The sequence below is a fragment of the Scyliorhinus torazame genome, chromosome 2 (assembly GCF_047496885.1).
Source record: "Scyliorhinus torazame isolate Kashiwa2021f chromosome 2, sScyTor2.1, whole genome shotgun sequence".
Taxonomy (NCBI): domain Eukaryota; kingdom Metazoa; phylum Chordata; class Chondrichthyes; order Carcharhiniformes; family Scyliorhinidae; genus Scyliorhinus; species Scyliorhinus torazame.
In genome coordinates this window covers 121113674-121133200 of record NC_092708.1, presented here as the reverse complement: position 1 = coordinate 121133200, position 19527 = coordinate 121113674, and the positions used below count along the sequence as shown (strand labels likewise).

Below are 19527 nucleotides of genomic sequence, written 5' to 3'. Positions count from 1 at the left end.
GCTTAGAATGGTAGGGAAGAGTTTCGGTATCTGGGAATCCAGGTGGCCCAGGAATGGGAGGCACTGCACAAGTTAAACCTATCCCAGCTGGTGGAACAAATGGAAGGGGACTTTAAGAGTTGGGACATGCTCCTGCTATCACTGGCGGGGAGGGTACAGACCGTGAAAATGACGGTCCTCCTGTTTGTCTTTCAGTGCTTCCCCATTTTCATTCCAAAGGCCTTTTTCAAGCGGGTGAATAAGGTTATTTCGGGCTTTGTGTGGGCGAGTAAAACCCCGCGAGTGAGGAAAGTGTTGCTGGAGCGCAGTCGGAGGGAGGGTGGGTTGGCGCTGCCGAACTTCTGGAATTACTACTGGGCGGCTAATATAGCCATGTTTAGGAAGTGAGTAGTGGGGGAGGGGTTGGTGTGGGAGCGGATGGAGGCGGCGTCATGTAAAGACACCAGTTTGGGAGCACTGATAATGGCACCTCTTCCATTCTCGCTGGCCCGATACTCCACAAGTCCGGTGGTTTTCTTAGTCTCGAGAAGATAAAGTTCGCCTTAAGAGGGTCAATGGTCAGGTACACCCGGAGGTGGCAGCCGTTTGTCGACTTTCTCGGGGAAAACTAAAATGTCAGTTGAAGCAGTATTCCAAGGGGGGGAGAAGAGGGCCGGATTGTTGGTTTATGGTTGGGATGGGCGGGGGGGGGGGGGGAAATGTTTTTATACCATGTTTATGTCATTGTTAATGTTATTATTATAAACATTTTCAAATACCTTAATAAAAACATTTTTTTTAAAAATGTTTTGTCAAAATAATTTTTAAAATATTGAGACATAATTTTGGAAATATCGGGCGGGACTCTCCATTCCCCGGCACTGATTTTGTAATCGGCCATCGGTGGAGAATCACTGTTTACAATGGAATTGGGGGCGGTGCTTGTTTTCGTAAGTTCCGCCCCTCCAAAATGGCTTCATCGTGGCGCGCGCCGCACGCCGTTGGGACAGCTTCAGGACGTCACCTGAAGCCCAATCCCCCGATTCTCCGCCCCCAATGGGCCTAGTTCCTGACTGCGCGATTCACTCATGGTCTCAGCGGTCGGGAACACGGCGTGGCGGCTGCGGACTGTGTCCAGCGCCGCCACAGTCGGGCGGGAACCGTGCTGCTGGCTGGAGGCGCGTCGGTGAGGGCTGATGGTGGTGGTCTGGGGGAGTCCAGGGGGACACAATCTCGCAGGTCGGGCCAGTGCACGGCCGGCGCCATATTATACGGCACGACCGTTGCATGTTGGCGCCGTGTGCATGTGCAGCAACAGACCCGCCAATTCTCCGGCCACTTATTTTGTGGAGACCAGGCGTTTTACGTGGCACGACTGCTAGCCCCTCACTGGTCGGAGGATTGATGCTAGGGCGGCGCCGATGTTTCCCACGTTAAATGCCTCAGATCCTCCGGACACAGCCTGAAAATCGGAGAGTAAGCCCTATGTTCTCCCGCCGGATCTGAATTGCACCAGTTTTACAATCCCCTTGCAGTCGTAAAGTGGGTTACAATTCAGTGTTCCACACTATGCAAATTTATGCATGGCATGGAATACGAGGGATTCGCAGAGAACCTACTAACAGGCCGCCATCTTGAGCAGGCGGCCCGACAGTGAGGTCCCATGGCCTGCCATCCTGCCCCACCACAAATCGGACCCCCACCCCACCACCCAGCAGCCCCCACACCGGGATTGCCTGGGTGCCCCCCTCCCCCAGGTATGGGGTGACCTGACTTACTGCGCCCCACCGCGGGATCCCTGTAATAGGGGGACTACCCGAGGACAACTGTAATAGGGGGACCCCCCGCATGCACATCCTGCCTAAAGGAACCCCCTCCACAGGTCATCTCACCGCCCCCCCATAAAAGGGACACCTGTCAGGAATCTAGAGAGCAATCCAGACAGGGGCATTGGGAAGCATTATAGCTGTAATACTTACCTTGCAGCTCCCTGTGTCCTTTTCTTGAAGGAGAGCAGCTGTGCCTGCGCCTGGTTCCCACAGATCCATTAGCTGTAAGCAATGCATAGCTTTCAAGTAGTGGTCTGTGATTGCCAGGTGGTACAAACCCACCTGCAGCTTTGAGCCATTCATATCCCTTCACGCTTCAGTGGCTTAAGTGGTGAAACCCCAATGTTTTTAAACATTGACCATCTCAAAGAGATGTAAGTGCATTCCAAGCACTAAGTGCATTCCAATCATTCAAGCGTGTGATTTCACTGCACTTACCTGTCTGTTGGAGGAGGTGTATAGCATGCAATGCTATCTATTGTGTCACCCATTTGAACAACCAAAAACAAACTTTACTACACAAGGTCTGAAAGATATTGAGGGTAAATTCCAGGTACATATGAAAACTGTAGTTGAACACACCACACTGCAAAATAAATGGCAGATGTGACCAAGACGGAGTCCACAGATTCCTCAACAACCCACACCGATGTCAGTTACATAGTGAGTCAACTAATCTCACTGAAACCGTAGCCTTCCTCAGGAGGAATTCCAGTCTTCACCTTCAAATATCTAACCTGGGAATTCTCTCTAAAAATCAGTCCAACATGGATCAGTCCAACATGGTTGGCCACCACTGAGGTTTCAATCTCATCTCCCGAGATTCCCAAGTATGCACTTAAGCACCAACTCACAACATCAGCTCTTTGGCTGCGCCATGCAGAACATTTCTAAAGGGCTAACTTCAGCCTGCAGCATGGAGTCACCAATCTTCAGCCACCTTTTTCAATCTTCATCAGGTCTTCTCCTGAGATCTTTTCATTTAACGCCTGCCACACACAGACTGTTTCCTGCTCAGAATCTATTTCTGTAACTTCTTTTTCTCCTTAACCTAACCATGTCCCTTCGGTCCCCTACCTCCAACTTCCTTTTGGAACCGCTCTCTGTCCCGTCTATCATTCAGACCTGTAACCCGCCTTGGACACATGTTTACAATGGCACACCCAATGGTCACATAACCTGGGATTTCACATTGTTTTCCTTTAATGAACTGCTGAGAAAAAATATTGAACTGTGCATATGTTGTCTGCTCCAGATCTGTGCATGCACAGAAACTCAAGGTCTGCCAGGGTTTGAAGTTCCTGACATCCATTCTCAACAAGAATGCAAGCTGACTTTTGTAACACTATTCATGATCAACTGCATGGACATGGGGCAGAGGGTTACTTCTGATAGTCACCCCTCTACCCTTGCTCCCAGCCTCAACGGCTCCCCTCTTCCCATGATCCACACCCCACAGCAGCATTTACCTTTTTCCACATTGTTCCAACAGTAGCCACAATCTCCTCCATGGTGCTGCCCAGTGCATGAGCTGACAGCCTCGGATTGGCTGGCAGTCAAAGGGCACCCCATTCTCCAGACAACCCTAGAGTCCCCAACACTCCACTACTCATTGACAGAGACCACCCCACACTTGTAGGCATCAGGAGTTTACCAAATTGATGGAAGTAGTGCCGACCCCTCTTCAAGTCTCCTCTCTCAGGCCCTGATAGAGTTTAGTATTATTCATATAGGGGCTAGTTGAATGCATATAACTAATAACCAAAATATTAAAAGTGTCTTGACTGTGGGAACCGAGTGATTTTCTCATATAACAAATTAACCATTTTATTCCATAATATTCAATACTGAGAATAGAGTACCCCGTCTAAGCAACTAATCAATGTTAGTTAGGTCTCCGCCAAGCTATGAAACATGGCAAAGCGCGAGAAACATATCCAGTATTTTTCCTAAGATTGAGCATGCAAACGCTAAGCTAGTTTTGATAGGCACCAGTCAATCTCAAGTAATGCCCAATGTTTGATTAACAAGTTATCCTCTAAATAACAGACATTCATTTGAACAAACACAGAGGTCTCAGTTAAAAATTAGAAGCCAATGAACGCAAATGAGGGATTAAACCAGAGATAAGAATTCCCTTAAAAATAGGACCTCGTGTTCGAGGTTCTTTGTTCCTGAATCCTTGAAACATTCATCCATTTTGTTTGTGTTTAGTGATTTCGTTTGTGCTTATGCTTTTGCCATGTGCTTGAAGTTTTATTCAGTTTGTACTCGCCCATGGGCTACGTTTTGTTCAATTCTGCAGTTCTTATTTAAATGTATACCAGTGAAGTGACTAATAAAGTCATTTTTTTGAACCTCTATCAACTGGGCTGCTGATTCTTATTAGAAGAGAAAAAAATAAGAGTCCCAACAATCCCCATCACTTGGCACTGCCCCAGCACACTGGCAGTGTCAGCCTGGCACCACCATCCTGGAACCACCACAGGGCTGTGCCCTCCCTCACCGCCTGGGGGCTCCAATGGCCTCAGCAATGCTAATCACTGTGCCACCGGGACGCCCTTATGAACAATCAAAAGCAAACTTTACTATACAAGGTCTGAAAGATAAAGTGCTCATCATGTTTGGTCCCTGTTCATGGAGACCAGTACTGGCTCATGAGAGATTCAGGCTGTGCCAGTGGGAGTGGAGAATTGGCTTTGAATGGGCTGAGCATATTTAACTGAGTTTTAAAGACTCATTTAAATATGTGAATCTGGCTCGTGCCCAGCAAGGTGGGAACCAGATTGCATCGGGTGTCAGGAATAGTGGGAGGTACGCCGCGCACAGTGTGGCCATAAAATCACCCTTGCGGCCTGACCAGGGCCCTGCATAACTGAAAACAGATGATCCCTCCCACCAATACAAGTAGAGGTGCAGCACTACGACAATGACCATGCAAAAGAACACAGATTCCATACCAAAAGACAGCAAACTTTGCCATCTGCTGTAATAACTGTTAAAGTTGATTTGCACCATTAGACTGGCTTCGCCAGTGGAGTAACGGACAACCACAGCCTGAAGTCCTTTTGTTTATGCCTCCTTCAGGTATAGTATTTTATGAAGGGAATGCTATCAAATGTCAAGCATAAATACCCTCCTTGCTATGGATTCATTTTGTATCATTTCCACTGTGCAGCCATAAAACAGGGACTTGGAATGATGCATCATTCCAGCACTTGATCGTCCATACTTTGCTGAGTAGAAAATATGCACAACAAACATGAGTAACTTTTGTAAAGGCAACCAATAACTTTATCCGATAGCACAGTGGTTTGCACTGTTGTTTCACAGCGCCGGGTCCCAGGTTCGATTCCCGCTTGGTCACTGTCTGTGTGGAGTCTGCACATTCCCCCCGTGTCTGCGTGGGTTTCCTCTGGGTTCTCCGGTTTCCTCCTACAAGTCCCGAAAAACGTTCTTGTTAGGTGAATTATACATACTGAATTCTCCCTCTGTGTACCCGAATAGGCGTGGAGTGTGGCGACTAGGGGCTTTTCACAGTAACTTCATTGCAATGTTAATGTAAGCCTACTTGTGACAACAATAAAGATTATTATTATCCCTATATGTGTCCACTTACCTAGCCGTCTTGCACATAAAAGGTAATCCTGTAAAATCAGGCAATAACCCAGTTTTTGTATTAGTTTCCATGCATATCCAAAGGCATTTTCCTGATCAACAAGGTTCTTAAATTATGCTTTTTTCTCTCTCCCTGCTTACATTTCTTAATTTTTTTAGTCTGCACTGGCACCTTGCTTGTGAAGCTTTGTCAGCTGTTGCATCAGCTCGTACTTGGTATTTTAACTGTACAATACTGAAGAAACAGAAAACTACCAAAGAAAAAAAATAAAACTAGACAAAAGCACACAAATCCAGACATTCCTGCCTAAAAGTAAAGAAGAAAACTGCCCTGCTTGAAAACAGAATATTTTATACCTTTCTTATAACAGGTTAATACAGTCATTGATCATTAAATAGCAATTGTATTTTCCATAAACGTTTTCCATACTTACTGAGCTGCAATCTTGACAAACTTCTTCAGAAGCTGTACCCGTTTACTGAGCTGAGAACAAAGGCAGATTTCTGTGACAACCCAGAACTGTATTTCATTGAATCTTCGCAGAAACAGATCCAAGTTGGCAGTGGTTTTCTTGAAATGATGTCTTCCAAATGTATAATAAATCAATTCCAGCTTGGGGAGAAAGATAATTTGGAAAACGTATTAATAATACTCATAGGTGGATATTGCATTTTTAACCTGAAGCCTACTGGCTGTACCATGTCGCAACAGCATAATGTGCTCGGTTAACTGTGCCATAAGCAAAAGTGCAGAGCATGCCCCAAAGTATTTCCGTCAAAGTGAACCAGCATAAACCAAAGAGCAAGTTCACATCTACCTGCTAATGGCTGGGTACAGGACCAGATTTGCACAGGCAATAAACCATGCAGAGTTTTTCACCTGACCTCTCCACTCAGAAGATCAAATCAACTGGAGAAAAAGAAACATGATAAAGCTTACAAATTATTTTGGAAGGTGGCTCTCAATTGCTTAGTGAACTTATTCAAAGCTTTGGATAGTGTTGGTGAGGATGTCACAGCGGGAGCAAAAAGGTTTCAAATTAAATGCCCAGATGTACTGGGGTTAGTTGAACCTGTACAGAAGGGATTATAATTGGTTTAAGGAAAAGAGGAGTCAGTTCAAGCTGCCTCGAGTTCCAGCTCTTGATCACAATCCAATGGCCCCTGCTGGAAGTGCATGTGGGGATATTTGGTGAGGCAAATAATAGCAAGTGATGCTGAACAGCAAAATGGGTAGATGTCCCTAGAGGTGAAGTCTCACACATAAATAACGTATTGTCTCTTATGCACAGCAGCAGAGGTGAACACTGGGGAGAAAGTGTGGAAAATCGAAAGACTAAAATAAACATAAGAGTATCATACTTTTCATGTATTTAAAGCTATTACCTAACCAGCCGATATAAATACATTTGACAAACTAAGCAGGTTGTGGGAGCGGTGGGCGGGGCAGCATCAAGCTCTGAATTAACAGATACAGATGTGAAAATACGGAGTTATCAAATTTTGACTCACAAGAATATATTCCTATCCAGGTATCTATGAGAAGTGGTCAGTCACCTTAAATTTGTCATAATGCGACTAACAGTCTGGCTGAATATTGAGACATCACAAGGATACTCAGAAACTGGAATTCTAGTCAGGAAAACAAGGATGGAGGACGGCTGTCACTCAAAATTAAACACACTGCAAAATCATTGTTTGCTTTGTCAGAAAATAACCAAAGCAAAGTTATTGGCCAACTGCAGAGGTAAATGTTTCATATGTTTCCCATGTGTTCCAGATAGGTTAATTTGATTCCATAGGAGTTGAGCCAGTCAACTTAACCAGCAAGTATGAGACCATGGCCAGCAAATGTCTCCTGTGTTAGAACTCCTGTGGAAGCTGGATTACTTATGCAAATATGAAAGATACGTCTACATGCCCTTTGTACTGGTCATTAACCCAGTTACCTTAGAAATAAGACATTCCATAGATTGGCCTCAGTGAAGAGGGATTAACAGCTCCATGCTCAAATCAATGTAAATGTTGTTTAATCTCACTCAAATTAGCAGTTATAACTTCAGTCAGTGTGGAAGTGGCTTCTTGGAGCGCGCTGGGTCAATAAATCCCATAAATAGAAGAGTCACAACAGGGGCAACCCAGAACTAGCATCACCATTACAGCAAGCATTTCTTTGTCCATTTTAGGTATGAGGAGGAAGTATTAAAATTTCAATACAAATAACGACTGCGAGTTAGTTGATTACAGGCGCAAATCCCGTAATGGCTGCTATATCTCACGAGCATCCAAAAACGGGATTTGTGCCGATGAGATCTCAGTTTGAGATCTTCCCTGCCCCCCCCGACCCAGTGATGTGATCAGGTTCACTCCTAGAGGGGGCATGAACCGGATTTCCATAATTCTCCATATATTACATGTACTTACTGCCTTGACACCGTAACGTCCACCCACGCCTTATCCACCCATCTAGTCGACATAACCTCACACCGACATTAGTCACTACTGGTTTTCAAAAACAAAAACCGGCCCTGATGACCACGCCGAGGGTTCGGAGGTAAGTATAGACCCTGGGTGGTGAGGGACATGGCTGGGCAATGCCCTGGCACTGCCAGAGGTGGGCTCTCTGGGGAGCCCCACTGGGGGGCGATTCCCCTTATGTGTGGTGTGGTGGAGAAGATGGAAGAGCCCCGATGCCTGTGAGGGAGGGGGGGTGCTCCAGAGTTTGTGTCTTTTGGGGGGGGGGGGGGTCCCGATGCTTTGGGGGAATAGGAAGTGCCCCAATGTTGTCATTGTGGTGGTGTGATGGTTGAGGGTGCGGGGTTCCCCAATACTTGGCGGGGGTGGGGGGTGCCTCAAGTTCAGGACACCCTTTTTCTCAGTATTCCTGGCCTTGCCTTGTCTTTAGACCCATTCCATACACCTGACGGCATGAATCTCACTTTCCCTTTTAAAACAAGTGTTCTTCAGTATGGCAATAAAGGCCTGCAGTAAAGCCTATGAGCTTCACACCAGTTTTCTTGCCTGAGCCAACACACTTATGCAATTCTGGGAAGATTCTGTCCAATCTCGCTGCCCTCCGTTATCTCTTATCATTACTTGTAATAAACTGGTTCTGTAGTTTATAGCCTAAACTATAATCTGGTAAGAGTCATATTCTGCTATCTGAAATCTAGCAGATGAAACGGATTGTGTACCAGCCAAGTTAGCTAGAGGTAGTGTCGGTGAACCTGGAAAACTGGGTAGAAATACTTCTTGTACATTTGAAAGAATAGTTGCAATATGAAAAAAGTAACAGATTTAAGTAAAACAGAGGAACCTTGACACATGATTCCTGCGTATTTGATGCACGGCTATATGCACTTTAAAGGAAACTTTCTCCATTTTAATAGGAAAGAACATCCAAAAATAGAAACAGAAAGCATTTGCATTCATGTCCCTGGCAATGTATCAAGAATTTCTGTTTGAAACATACACCCATTTTGACATGACACACTATTCCTTTGTATTGTATAACATTTCTTAGCTGTTTAAGGTCATCTGTTTTGCTATGCAGCCGATATTTCTTTTCTAGCTTTGTATGGCTGAGTTGCTTTCCGTAATTTAGCATTAAGTAAGTGGTTGCATTTTTGTTTCTCCGCAAGTTCCAAGAAAAGTTCAAAAAGATATCATCTTACATCCATGCTTCCATACCTACAGGATTAAACACTGCATGAATTCTGTAGCAGTGAATTGAAGACAGCAGGAACAAAATGTCACCAACTGTCACACCAAACTGATTTCACACGGCAGAAGCATTTAAACAGTGACAACTCTAGTTTAATATGGATAAAAATAAATCAAACTACAACTGAAATTTAATTTATTTGATCCCATTTAAGCTGAAAATTTGGTTTCAATGCTGATGACAACTTACGCCAACATCTCATTAGAACATGTAAACCAGCATAAAACAAACAGATACAAGACCATTAACATGGAATGCAAATTAATACTCACTTGGAAGTTTTTGAGAAGGTGCCACATAATGGGTTTATTGATCAAGCAAAGCATACAGTATTATAGGACTACGGCAACATGGATAGGAAGCTGGCTAATGGCTGTAAAGTGGCGAGTTTTGGCAGCTGGGTATATTGTTATCTGGAGGGATGTAAACAATTATATCTAAAATTTAATGCAGAGAAATGAAAGGTGATATCGTTTCGGAGGAAGCAGAGAAAAGAAATGTACAAAATGGTGAAAGGTTGAAGGGAGCTGGGGAACACAGCGGAGTGGATTTACCCTGTGGCGGGAAATCCCATTGACAATGGCGGGACCGGTAGATCCTGCTGGCAGGCTGCCCAAAACCACATGTTGGGGCGGTCGGTAAATCCCACCCAGAGACTTGAATCAAATCAATTATTCAAAATGTGGAGTTTGCTTGATAAACTGTCAAAGTAGGATCTGGAATCTCAGGATTTAACACACACGGGGAGAATGTGCAAACTCCACACGGACAGTGACCCAGAGCCGGGATCGAACCTGGAACCTCGGCACCGTGAGGCAGCAGGGCTAACCCATCGCGCCACCATGCTGCCCTTCCCAGGCGGCACCGGAGTGGTGTCTGCTGTTCCAGCGTTTGAAAGCCGGCGTGCCATGGCCGACACGGGTCCGCGCATGCGCGCCGGGCCCCGGGCAATATGGCGGAGCCCTACAGGGGACCGGCGCAGAGGAACATAGGCACCCCCTCCCCACGAAATTCACCCGCCCGCCGATCGGTAGGCCCCGATCGCGGGCCAGGCCACCGTGGAAGCCCCCCCGCCCCCCCCCGAGTCGGATCCCCCGCCCCCCCACCAGGTCGGCCCCCGCAGCCAGAACTCCGAGGTCCCGCCGGGTGGGACCATATGTAACCCATGCCGGTGGGACTCGGCCCGGCGTGGCGCGATTATCACGCCCCCCTGCCGATTCTCCGGCTCCGCGCGGGATCGGAGAATCCCGGTCCTGGTCTGCCGTCTCAGTCAGTGTAAAAGATCCCTTTACATTACTTCAAAAGGTGGTTCTTGTGTTGTGACTAATGTATATCCCACAATCAATGCATAAAAACAGATGATCTGGTCATAATCATATTCCTGTGGGAGCTTGCAGTGCACAAATTTGATGCATATTTCCAACATTACAACAGTGACAACGCTTCAAAAACACTTAATTTGTTGTAAAGCATTTTGTGATGTTCTGGAGTTGTGAATGGCGATAAAAAATGCAAGTTCTTTGTTTCAGAAGTCAAAACAGATAATGCTAAATCCATTGCAAATAATGGTTTTGGCCCAATTAAAACATATATGCCAATATGGGTCCTCTACTTCAGGAAGGATGTCAAAGCAGTGTAGAGGATATAGAAGAGGGTAACTAAGATCATATGAGGGCTGAGCTACTTCATTTGGGCATGGAGAGGACACATTAAGGAAACTGAGGCCCTTATTACGGAAACAGAAAAAGTTAACATTTATGAGGGGCTTAATTAAATACATGGGGGAAACTCTGTACTTGCTGATCAGTTGCATATAAATGGGATATAAATTGAAGATTTCAAGTCTTTCTTCATACTAAAGAACGAAGGGAATCAAGAGAACATTGTTGATGCAGGAGATTAGTAGAGAAGGCCATTATAGATACCCTGATAGAAACAGAATCCATAACAGCTTCTAAAAAGGAAGCAGTTAAATAGTTATAAAGAAACTGTGTGAAAGGGCACAGCACAAGGTGGCGCAGTGGTTAGCACTTCTGCCTCACTGCTCCAGGGTCCTGGGTTCAATTCTAGCCTCGGGTGACTGTGTGGAGTTTGAACTTTCTCCCCGTGTCGGCGGGGTGCATAAGTCCCACATAAGAGATTATTGTGCAAGATTAACAAAGTGTACTGAGGTGAAGAGAAAACTGGTTAGCAGAGAGAAAACAAAGAGTAGGAATTAATGGGTCCTTTTCAAATTGGCAGGCAGTAACTAGTGGGGTACCACAGGGATCGGTGCTGGGACCCCAGTTATTCACAATATATATTAATGATTTGGATGAGGGAACAAAATGTAACATCTCAAAGTTTGCAGATGATACCAAGTTGGGTGGGAGGGTGAACTGTGACGATGATGCTACAGCATGATCTGGACAGGTTGGGCGAGTGGGCAAATCAATGGCAGATGCAGTGTAACTTCGATAAGTGCAAGGTTATTTGCTTTGGAAGCAAAAACAGGAAGGCAGATTACTACCTGAACGGTTGTAAACTGCTGCAGCGGGACCTGGGTGTCCTTGTGCACCAATCCCTGAAGGTAAGCATGCGGGTGCAGCAGGCGGTAAAGAAGGCTAATGGTATGTTGGCTTTCATTGCAAGAGGTTAAGAGTACAGGAGCAGAGATGTGTTGTTGCAATTGAAATGAAAATCGCTTATTGTTACAAGTAGGCTTCAAATGAAGTTACTGTGAAACGCCCCTAGTCGCCACATTCCGGCGCCTGTTCGGAGAGGCTGTACAGGAATTGAACCGAAGCTGCTTGCCTTGGTCTGCTTTACAAGCCAGCTGTTTAGCCCACTGTGCTAAACCAGACCCTCCTTGTATAGGGCCTTGGTGAGGCCACACCTAGAATATTGTGTGGGCTGGTTATAGGGGCTGGTTTAGCTCACTGGGCTAAATCGCTGGCTTTTAAAGCAGACCAAGGCAGGCCAGCAGCATGGTTCAATTCCCGTACCAGCCTCCCTGAACAGGCGCTGGAATGTGGCGACTAGTGGCTTTTCACAGTAACTTCATTGAAGCTTACTCGTGACAATAAGTGATTTTCATTGTGTGCAGATTTGGTCTCCTTTTCTGAGGAAGTTTGTTCTTGCTCTCGAGGGAGTGCAGCAAAGGTTTACCAGACTGGTTACAGGGATGGCAGGACTGTCATATGAGGAGAGATTGACTAGTTTAGGATTGTTCTCGCTGGTGTTCAGAAGAATGAGAGGGGATCTCATAGAGGCTTACACAAATTCTAACAGGACTAGACAGGGTAGATGCAGGGAAGATGTTCCTGATGGTGGGTGTGTCCAGAACCAGGGGTCACAGTCTGAGGATTCAGGGTAAACCATTTCAGACAGAGATGAGGAGACATTTCTTCACCCAAAGAGTGACGAGCCTGTGGAATTCATTACAGGAAGTAATTGATGCTAAAACATTGAATATATTCAAGAGGCAGCCAGATATTGCACTTAGGGTGAATGGGATCAAAGATTATAGGGCGAAAGCAGGATTAGGCTATTGACTTGGATGATCAGCCATGATCGTGATAAATGGTGGAGCAGGCTCGAAGGGCCAAAAGGCCTCCTCCTGTTCCTATCTTCTATGTATTTACGTATCTAGGTAGCCTCCCACAGTCCCAATACATGCAGGTTAGGTTGGTTTATGCTAAATTAGGTTTTGCCCCATAGTGTCCAAAAGCTTAGGTGGGGTTACGGGGATGGGGTGGAGGTATGGGCTTTAAGTAGGGTGCTCTTTCCAAGGGCCGGTGCAAACCTCTGCAGACTCATGCCCTGTAAATTCTATGATTCTATGGGGAAATGGGGCAAAATGCGTTGATATTTCAAAGATTCAATAGAATGAAAATAAATGTATGCCTCTTTCAATGTATGTTTGACTGGGGTGAGCACAGTAAGAAGTCTTACAACACCAGGCTAAAGTCCAATAGGTTTGTTTCGATGTCACTAGCTTTCGGAGCGCTGCTCCTTCCTCAGGTGAATGAAGAGGTATGTTCCAGAAACATATATATTGACAGATTCAAAGATGCCAGAAATGCTTGGAATGCGAGCATTAGCAGGTGATTAAATCTTTACAGATCCAGAGATGGGGTAACCCCAGGTTAAAGAGGTGTGAATTGTGTCAAGCCAGGACAGTTGGTAGGATTTCGCAGGCCAGATGGTGGGGGATGAATGTAATGCGACATGAATCCCAGGTCCCGGTTGAGGCCGCACTCATGTGTGCGGAACTTCAATGTAGGAATAGATAGGTGCTTAATGGCCGGCACAAACACGATGGGCCAAAGAGCCTCTTTCTGTGCTGTAAAACTCTATGACTAATTGCACAGGGTGAGTAAAATTTGCTATTGTTTCTGATTTTAAAATTGATCAACTACAGAGTAATGAATGTGCAAATTTGAAGTGTAATTCTAAGTTTTAAAATTGTGTGCGTATGGATAGTGATACAAAATCTTTTACTGTACCTCATATACACAATTGAATAATTCCCAGTCATAAATCGTCATCTGGTGGGCTAAATCTTTAGAGCTCATCAATTCAAACGTTGCCATCGTTCCAGTAGATGGACCCTCCTGATCTAGCAGTGGTGTCTAAAAAGACCATATGAAAACAAAAGTTAAAGAAAATATATTTTTCAGTGCAACTTGGAATTTATGCTCCAGATTTTCAGGACAGCAGAGGACTGAGATCACATGTAACTGGCCTAATTTAAAATTGTGTCCTTGTCTTTTACCCTCTAGCTTTTAGACATTCCTGATCCAGTGACGAGGTGAATCGGGAGTCCTTGGGCGTCATTCTCCGACCCCCCGCCGGGTCGGAGAATGGCCGTTGGCCGCCGTGAATCCCGCCCCCGCCAAAGTCTCCGGTACCGGAGATTGGGCGGGGGCGGGAATTGGGCGCGCCGGTTGGCGGGACCCCTCGCTGGATTCTCCGGCCTGGATGGGCCGAAGTCCCGCCCAGAAATTGCCTGTCCCGCCGGCGTAAATCAAACCTGGTATTTACCGGCGGGACCAGGCGGCGTGGGCGGGCTTGGGGTCCTGGGGGGGGGCGCGGGGCGACCTGACCCCGGGGGGTGCCCCCACGGTGGCCTGGCCCGCGATCGGGGCCCACCGATCCGCGGGCGGGCCTGTACCGTGGGGGCACTCTTTCCCTTCCGCCTCCGCTACGGCCTCCACCATGGCGGAGGCGGAAGAGACTCCCCACTGCGCATGCGCGGGAAACTGACAGCGGCCGCTGACGCTCCCGCGCATGCGCCGCATTTCCGCGCCAGCTGGCGGGGCAACAAACGCCATTTCCGCCAGCTGGCGGGGCGGAAATCCCTCCGGCGTCGGCCTAGCCCCTCAATGTTGGGGCTAGGCCGCTAAAGGTGCGGAGCATTCCGCACCTTTGGGCCGGCGCGATGCCCGTCTGATTGGCGCCGTCTGTGGCGCCAGTCGGCGGACATCGCGCCGTTGGGGGAGAATTTTGCCCCTTGTGTTGAAGCACAATTCTAGCAAAGCTTTGGCCTTCTTATCAATTGAAGAAACGCCCTTGAGGTCTGTCACCCCTTGAGGTTCACTGAATTGCACGTTTTTTAAATGGACCACCCTCCCAAAACCCAGATCTCCTGATACTGCCCCACCCGCACAACCACAGCAATACTCACACCCCAGCATTATGGCCAATGCACTCACCCTCCAACAATGCTCACTATCAACTCCCCCTGTACATGCAAACAGTGTTCATCCCTCCCTTCGCTTTAATGCTCACCACCTTGCCCCGCACACTTGAACAGTGTTTACCATCCTCTGTCAATGATCACCTCCAAATTGCACTCCATGGCAATGCTCAACTCTCCCCGACAATGCCAAAATGTTCCCATCCTCTTCGCAACATTGCTCACCAACTCCCCCCCCCCCCCCCCCCCCCCCCCGCCACAACAGAAACCAGTGGTTGGGGGAAAGGGGTACAGGAAGGGGATGAGAATTGTTGATGCGGAGCCATTTTTACAGCTAAAAAAAATGTTATAAATTGAAATAGTCAGAATTGAAACAGAAAATAATTTTGATCCGACAAACATTTGTCCGACATCATAATTATTCAAATTGTTATGTTGGTCATGGAAAATGTTTGATGTGGTCATGTGTCTACACCTAAAAATAAGATTCTACATGTGTCATGTCAGTACAGGGATGAAGGTAATAGTTAAAAACAGTGTTCCTTTTAAAATGAACTCTGATGGACTGTTAAGGTGGCTGACATGATGGTTCGATAATCTTCTGTAACTTCTGTAATGCCGGTCCCGCCGGCGTGAATTAAACCACCTCCCTTACTGGCAGGACCAGGCGGCGCGAGCGAGCTTTGGGGTCCTGGGGGGGGGTGCGCGGGGCAATCTGGCCCCGGGGGGTGCCCCCACGGTGGCCTGGCCCGTGATCGGGGCCCACCAATCCACGGGCGGACCTGTGCCGTGGGGGGACTTTTTTACTACGCGTCGGCCGTGTAGGTCTCCGCGATGGCTGACGCGTAGGTGACCCCCCCCCCCCCATGCGCATGTGCGGGGATGGCATCAGCAGCCGCTGATGCTCCCACGCATGCGCGGACTTCCGCCAGCCGGCGGGACGGCAACCACTCCGGCGCGGGCCTAGTCCCTAAAGGTGAGGGCTTGGTCCCTAAAGGTGCGGCCCGACGCCAGAGTGGTTCACGCCACTCCATCCCGCCGGGTAGGGGAGAATCCCGCCCCTGATGTGGGATGTTTGCAGACTAACATCAACAGCTGCAGGCAAAGGCTAGGTCACGTTGCATTTCAAAAACTTCAAAGATTTGAAAAAGACTCCTCCAGCCGGTTCCGGAAAGGTTCTGGCTTCACCTGTAAAGACATTGGATCACTAGTCACACCAGCCACAGATGCCTTTCTATATGACTTGCCGAACAATCTTCCCTTTGAAGGAGTCTAGCATTAATTTGGATCTGACCCTATCTGAACTTACCCGAACTACAATTCCAGAGTGGGAAAAGTTCCCTCCTTTAATTGTGAAGAAAATTAGAGTCTTAATTTTATTTTTGCAATATCATGGTCATATACTAGGAAACACCCGTGTGTGGATGTGATTGGTTTAATTGAATTGGAGACAGTAGACTACAAAGGTCAAAACATCAACAAAGGAGGTGTGTAGGCAAGTAGTTTGAAGAGGATATTGTCAGGGAAGCAGCATGAATGGAAATTTGCATTAAGATGAAGTAAGTGACTTGAAGCTAACCATTGTATTTCAAAAGCAACATATACAATTGGGAGATCATAAATGGATGAGGCAAATCATAAGTTTACATTATAAATATAGTATCTCTAAAGTAGAAAAAAAAGGTTGATCATTTCTAGGAAGAGGAACTTCTAAACGATTGTAGCAACAATAGATCGGAAAACCAAAGGAGAAATAAGACATGTTTAAAGTGAGACTGGAGGATGCTATTGCTGTGGCTGGGAGATCTTGAACAAGGCAGTATGTTGAAGCAACAACTGTGAACACCAGCCTGCCACCTTCAGAGAAGAGGGATAGTGTGAGATTTTCCCACAGAGCAGCAAGGCATCAGTAATGTTACTGGAATTTCCGATAGATTAAAAAATTCTTATGAGGACTTTTTCATCAAAAATGGGTTTAGCTCTTGAGTTTCCCTGAAGCCAAAATCTTTAAAGAAATATTGGTAGAATTGTTAACTGTGCAAACGTAATCTTGTGTTACAAGTGCTTTTTTCTCAATTTTAATAAATGTTTAACTTTAATATATAAAATTATCACAATTGGTCTGAGAGTTACTTCCTTTGACTTCCAATGACTTCGGGCAGCACGGTAGCCTTGTGGATAGCACAATTGCTTCACAGCTCCAGGGTCCCAGGTTCAATTCCGGCTTGGGTCACTGTCTGTGCGGAGTCTGCACATCCTCCCCGTGTGTGCGTGGGTTTCCTCCAGGTGCTCAGGTTTCCTCCCACAGTCCAAAGATGTGCAGGTTAGGTGGATTGGCCATGATAAATTGCCCTTAGTGTCCAAAATTGCCCTTAGTGTTGGGTGGGGTTACTGGGTTATGGGGATAGGGTGGAGGTGTTGACCTTGGGTAGGGTGCTCTTTCCAAGAGCCGGTGCAGACCCGATGGGCTGAATGGCCTCCTTCTGCACTGTAAATTCTATGATAATAATACACAAATTACAAATTATTGTGGCAGCTGATCCAAGTTTTCCTTTGGGATTTGGGTAGCCTGGCACTTATCTGCCGTGCCATAACACACTGGTCTCAAAGTAAACTAACTATTCTGTTTGGTTTTACACTCGTAGAAGTGCACTACTTTCTTTAATTGTAACTGTCTTGTGTGTGAGATGTGATCTTGTGTGTGAGATGTGAAATTGATGAAGCATTAGACTTTCTGGGAAAATGTGAGAATAAATAATCCTTCTTGTTAAAGCCATGGAAATATGCTGCTGATAACTTTTGAATTGACTGCACAGCAAGGGTTTTGGGAATACACAGGTTAGCCTTTTGTAAAAATAAATTACACGGACCACAGGAAGAAACGCAAAGGGGAATTGGGGGGTTTCAGTTTATCTCTCTACCCTGTCCATAGTACATTCAAGAATGTGGAGGGAGATAGCACGCTTGTTAATGATTGTAGTTTGGGCTCATTTAAGCACCTTTCTTCTCATCCAAATTGTTTTAACAAAGCTTCACGGGATATGCAGATCCTGTGAAATGAAATCTGCGTCATTTGCTTTCTGACATTTTGGCTTATCGTAGCCATCATCAATCTTACGTAGGGCCCTCAGCAATTTTCTAAGTTTGTGCTGCTAATAAGATTTGAACAGAGTATTTCAGAAATTCGGGGATGCAATGTACATGGTTTTCTAATACGTTGGAAAACAGTGGGCACGTATGTCTGGGTTTCTGATATGTATTGTGCAAAGCTTCCCATTTGCAGGACAGGCTTAGTAGAAAATCTCACAATAGTGACCCAATTTCTCAGGGCTGAAAATACCGAACAACTTTATTTACATTTAAAATGGTTCACAGACATAGATAAAGTAGTGTTGCAACAACTTGTATTCATAACATGATTTTTGAGAAAATGTCCCAAGGCATAGCAGATAAAAATCAGTGCCACAGTAAAGGGAGCGATATTAGGAGGGAGTCAAAGTAGTTAGTTTTAAGGTGTGCCCTAAACCAAAAAATGAGGTCGAGCAGTTTAGATCGGGAATTCCACAGCACGCACACCCCTAGGTGGTGGCACAGTGGCCTTGTCGCTGGACTAGTAATCCAGAGACCCAGGATAATGATCTGGGGACCCGGGTTCAAATGCCACCCATGGGATTAAAAGACTAAAGATGACCATGAAACCATTGCCGGTTGCTGTAAAAACCTATCTGGTTTACTAATGTCCTTTCGGCAAGGAAATCTGGCATCCTTACCTGGTCTGGCCCACATGAGACTCCAGACCCTCTGAAATAGCCTAGCAAGCCACTCAGTTGTATTCAACCGCTACGGAAATACAAAAAAGGAATTAAACTGGATGGGCCACCTGGCATCGAACCAGGCCTTAGAAATGACAACGGCAGACCCAGCCCTGTCGACCCTGCAAAGTCCTCCTTACTAACATCTGGGGACTTGTGCCAACGTTGGGAGAGCTGTCTCACAGACTAGTTAAGCAACACCTGACATTGTCATATTCGCAGAATCATACGTTACAGACAATTTCCCAGACACCACTATCACCATTCCTGGGTATGTCCTGTCTCACCGGCAGGACAGCCCCAGCAGAGGTGGCGGGCAGCACAGTGGTATACAGTCAGGAGGGAGTTGCCCTGGGAGTCCTCAACATCGACTCTGGACCCCATGAAGTCTCATGGCTTCAGTTTAAACATGGGCAAGGAAACCCCCTGCTGATTACCACGAACTGGCCACCATCAGCTGGTGAATCAGTACTTCGCCATGTTGAACACCACTTGGAGGAAGCACCGAGCGTGGCAAGGGCGCAGACTGCTCTGGGTGGGGGCTACAATGTCCATTACCAAGAGTGGCTCGGTAGTACCATCACAGACTCAGCTTGCCGGGTCCTAAAGGACATAGCTGCTAGACTGGGACTGCAGCAGGTGGTGGGTGAACCAAGAGGGAATAACATACTTGACCTCATCCTCACCAATCTGCTTGCTGCAGATGCATCTGTCCTTGACAGTATCAGTAGAAGTGACTACTGCACAGTCCTGTGGAGTTAAAGTCCCGTCTTCACATTGAGGATACCAACCATTGTATTGTGTGGCACTACCACCGTGCTAAATTGGATAGATTTTGAACAGATCTAACAACTCAAGATTGGGCATCCATGAGGTGCTGTGGGC

The 19527-nt window shown here is 46.5% G+C and overlaps 1 protein-coding gene across 7 annotated transcripts in view; it reads right to left on the bottom strand.

Annotated features, from left to right (window-relative positions):
- Nucleotides 1–19527, bottom strand: part of rapgef4a (Rap guanine nucleotide exchange factor 4a) — a 631693-nt gene that overhangs the window by 39167 nt on the left and 572999 nt on the right. For all 7 annotated transcript variants that reach the window (XM_072476111.1, XM_072476137.1, XM_072476128.1 and 4 more), the window contains 2 exons: nt 13638–13763; nt 5861–6039 (listed from right to left, as the gene is read on the bottom strand). In XM_072476111.1, the coding sequence (XP_072332212.1) occupies nt 5861–6039; nt 13638–13763 (305 nt within the window). The remainder of the gene's footprint in view (nt 1–5860; nt 6040–13637; nt 13764–19527) is intronic.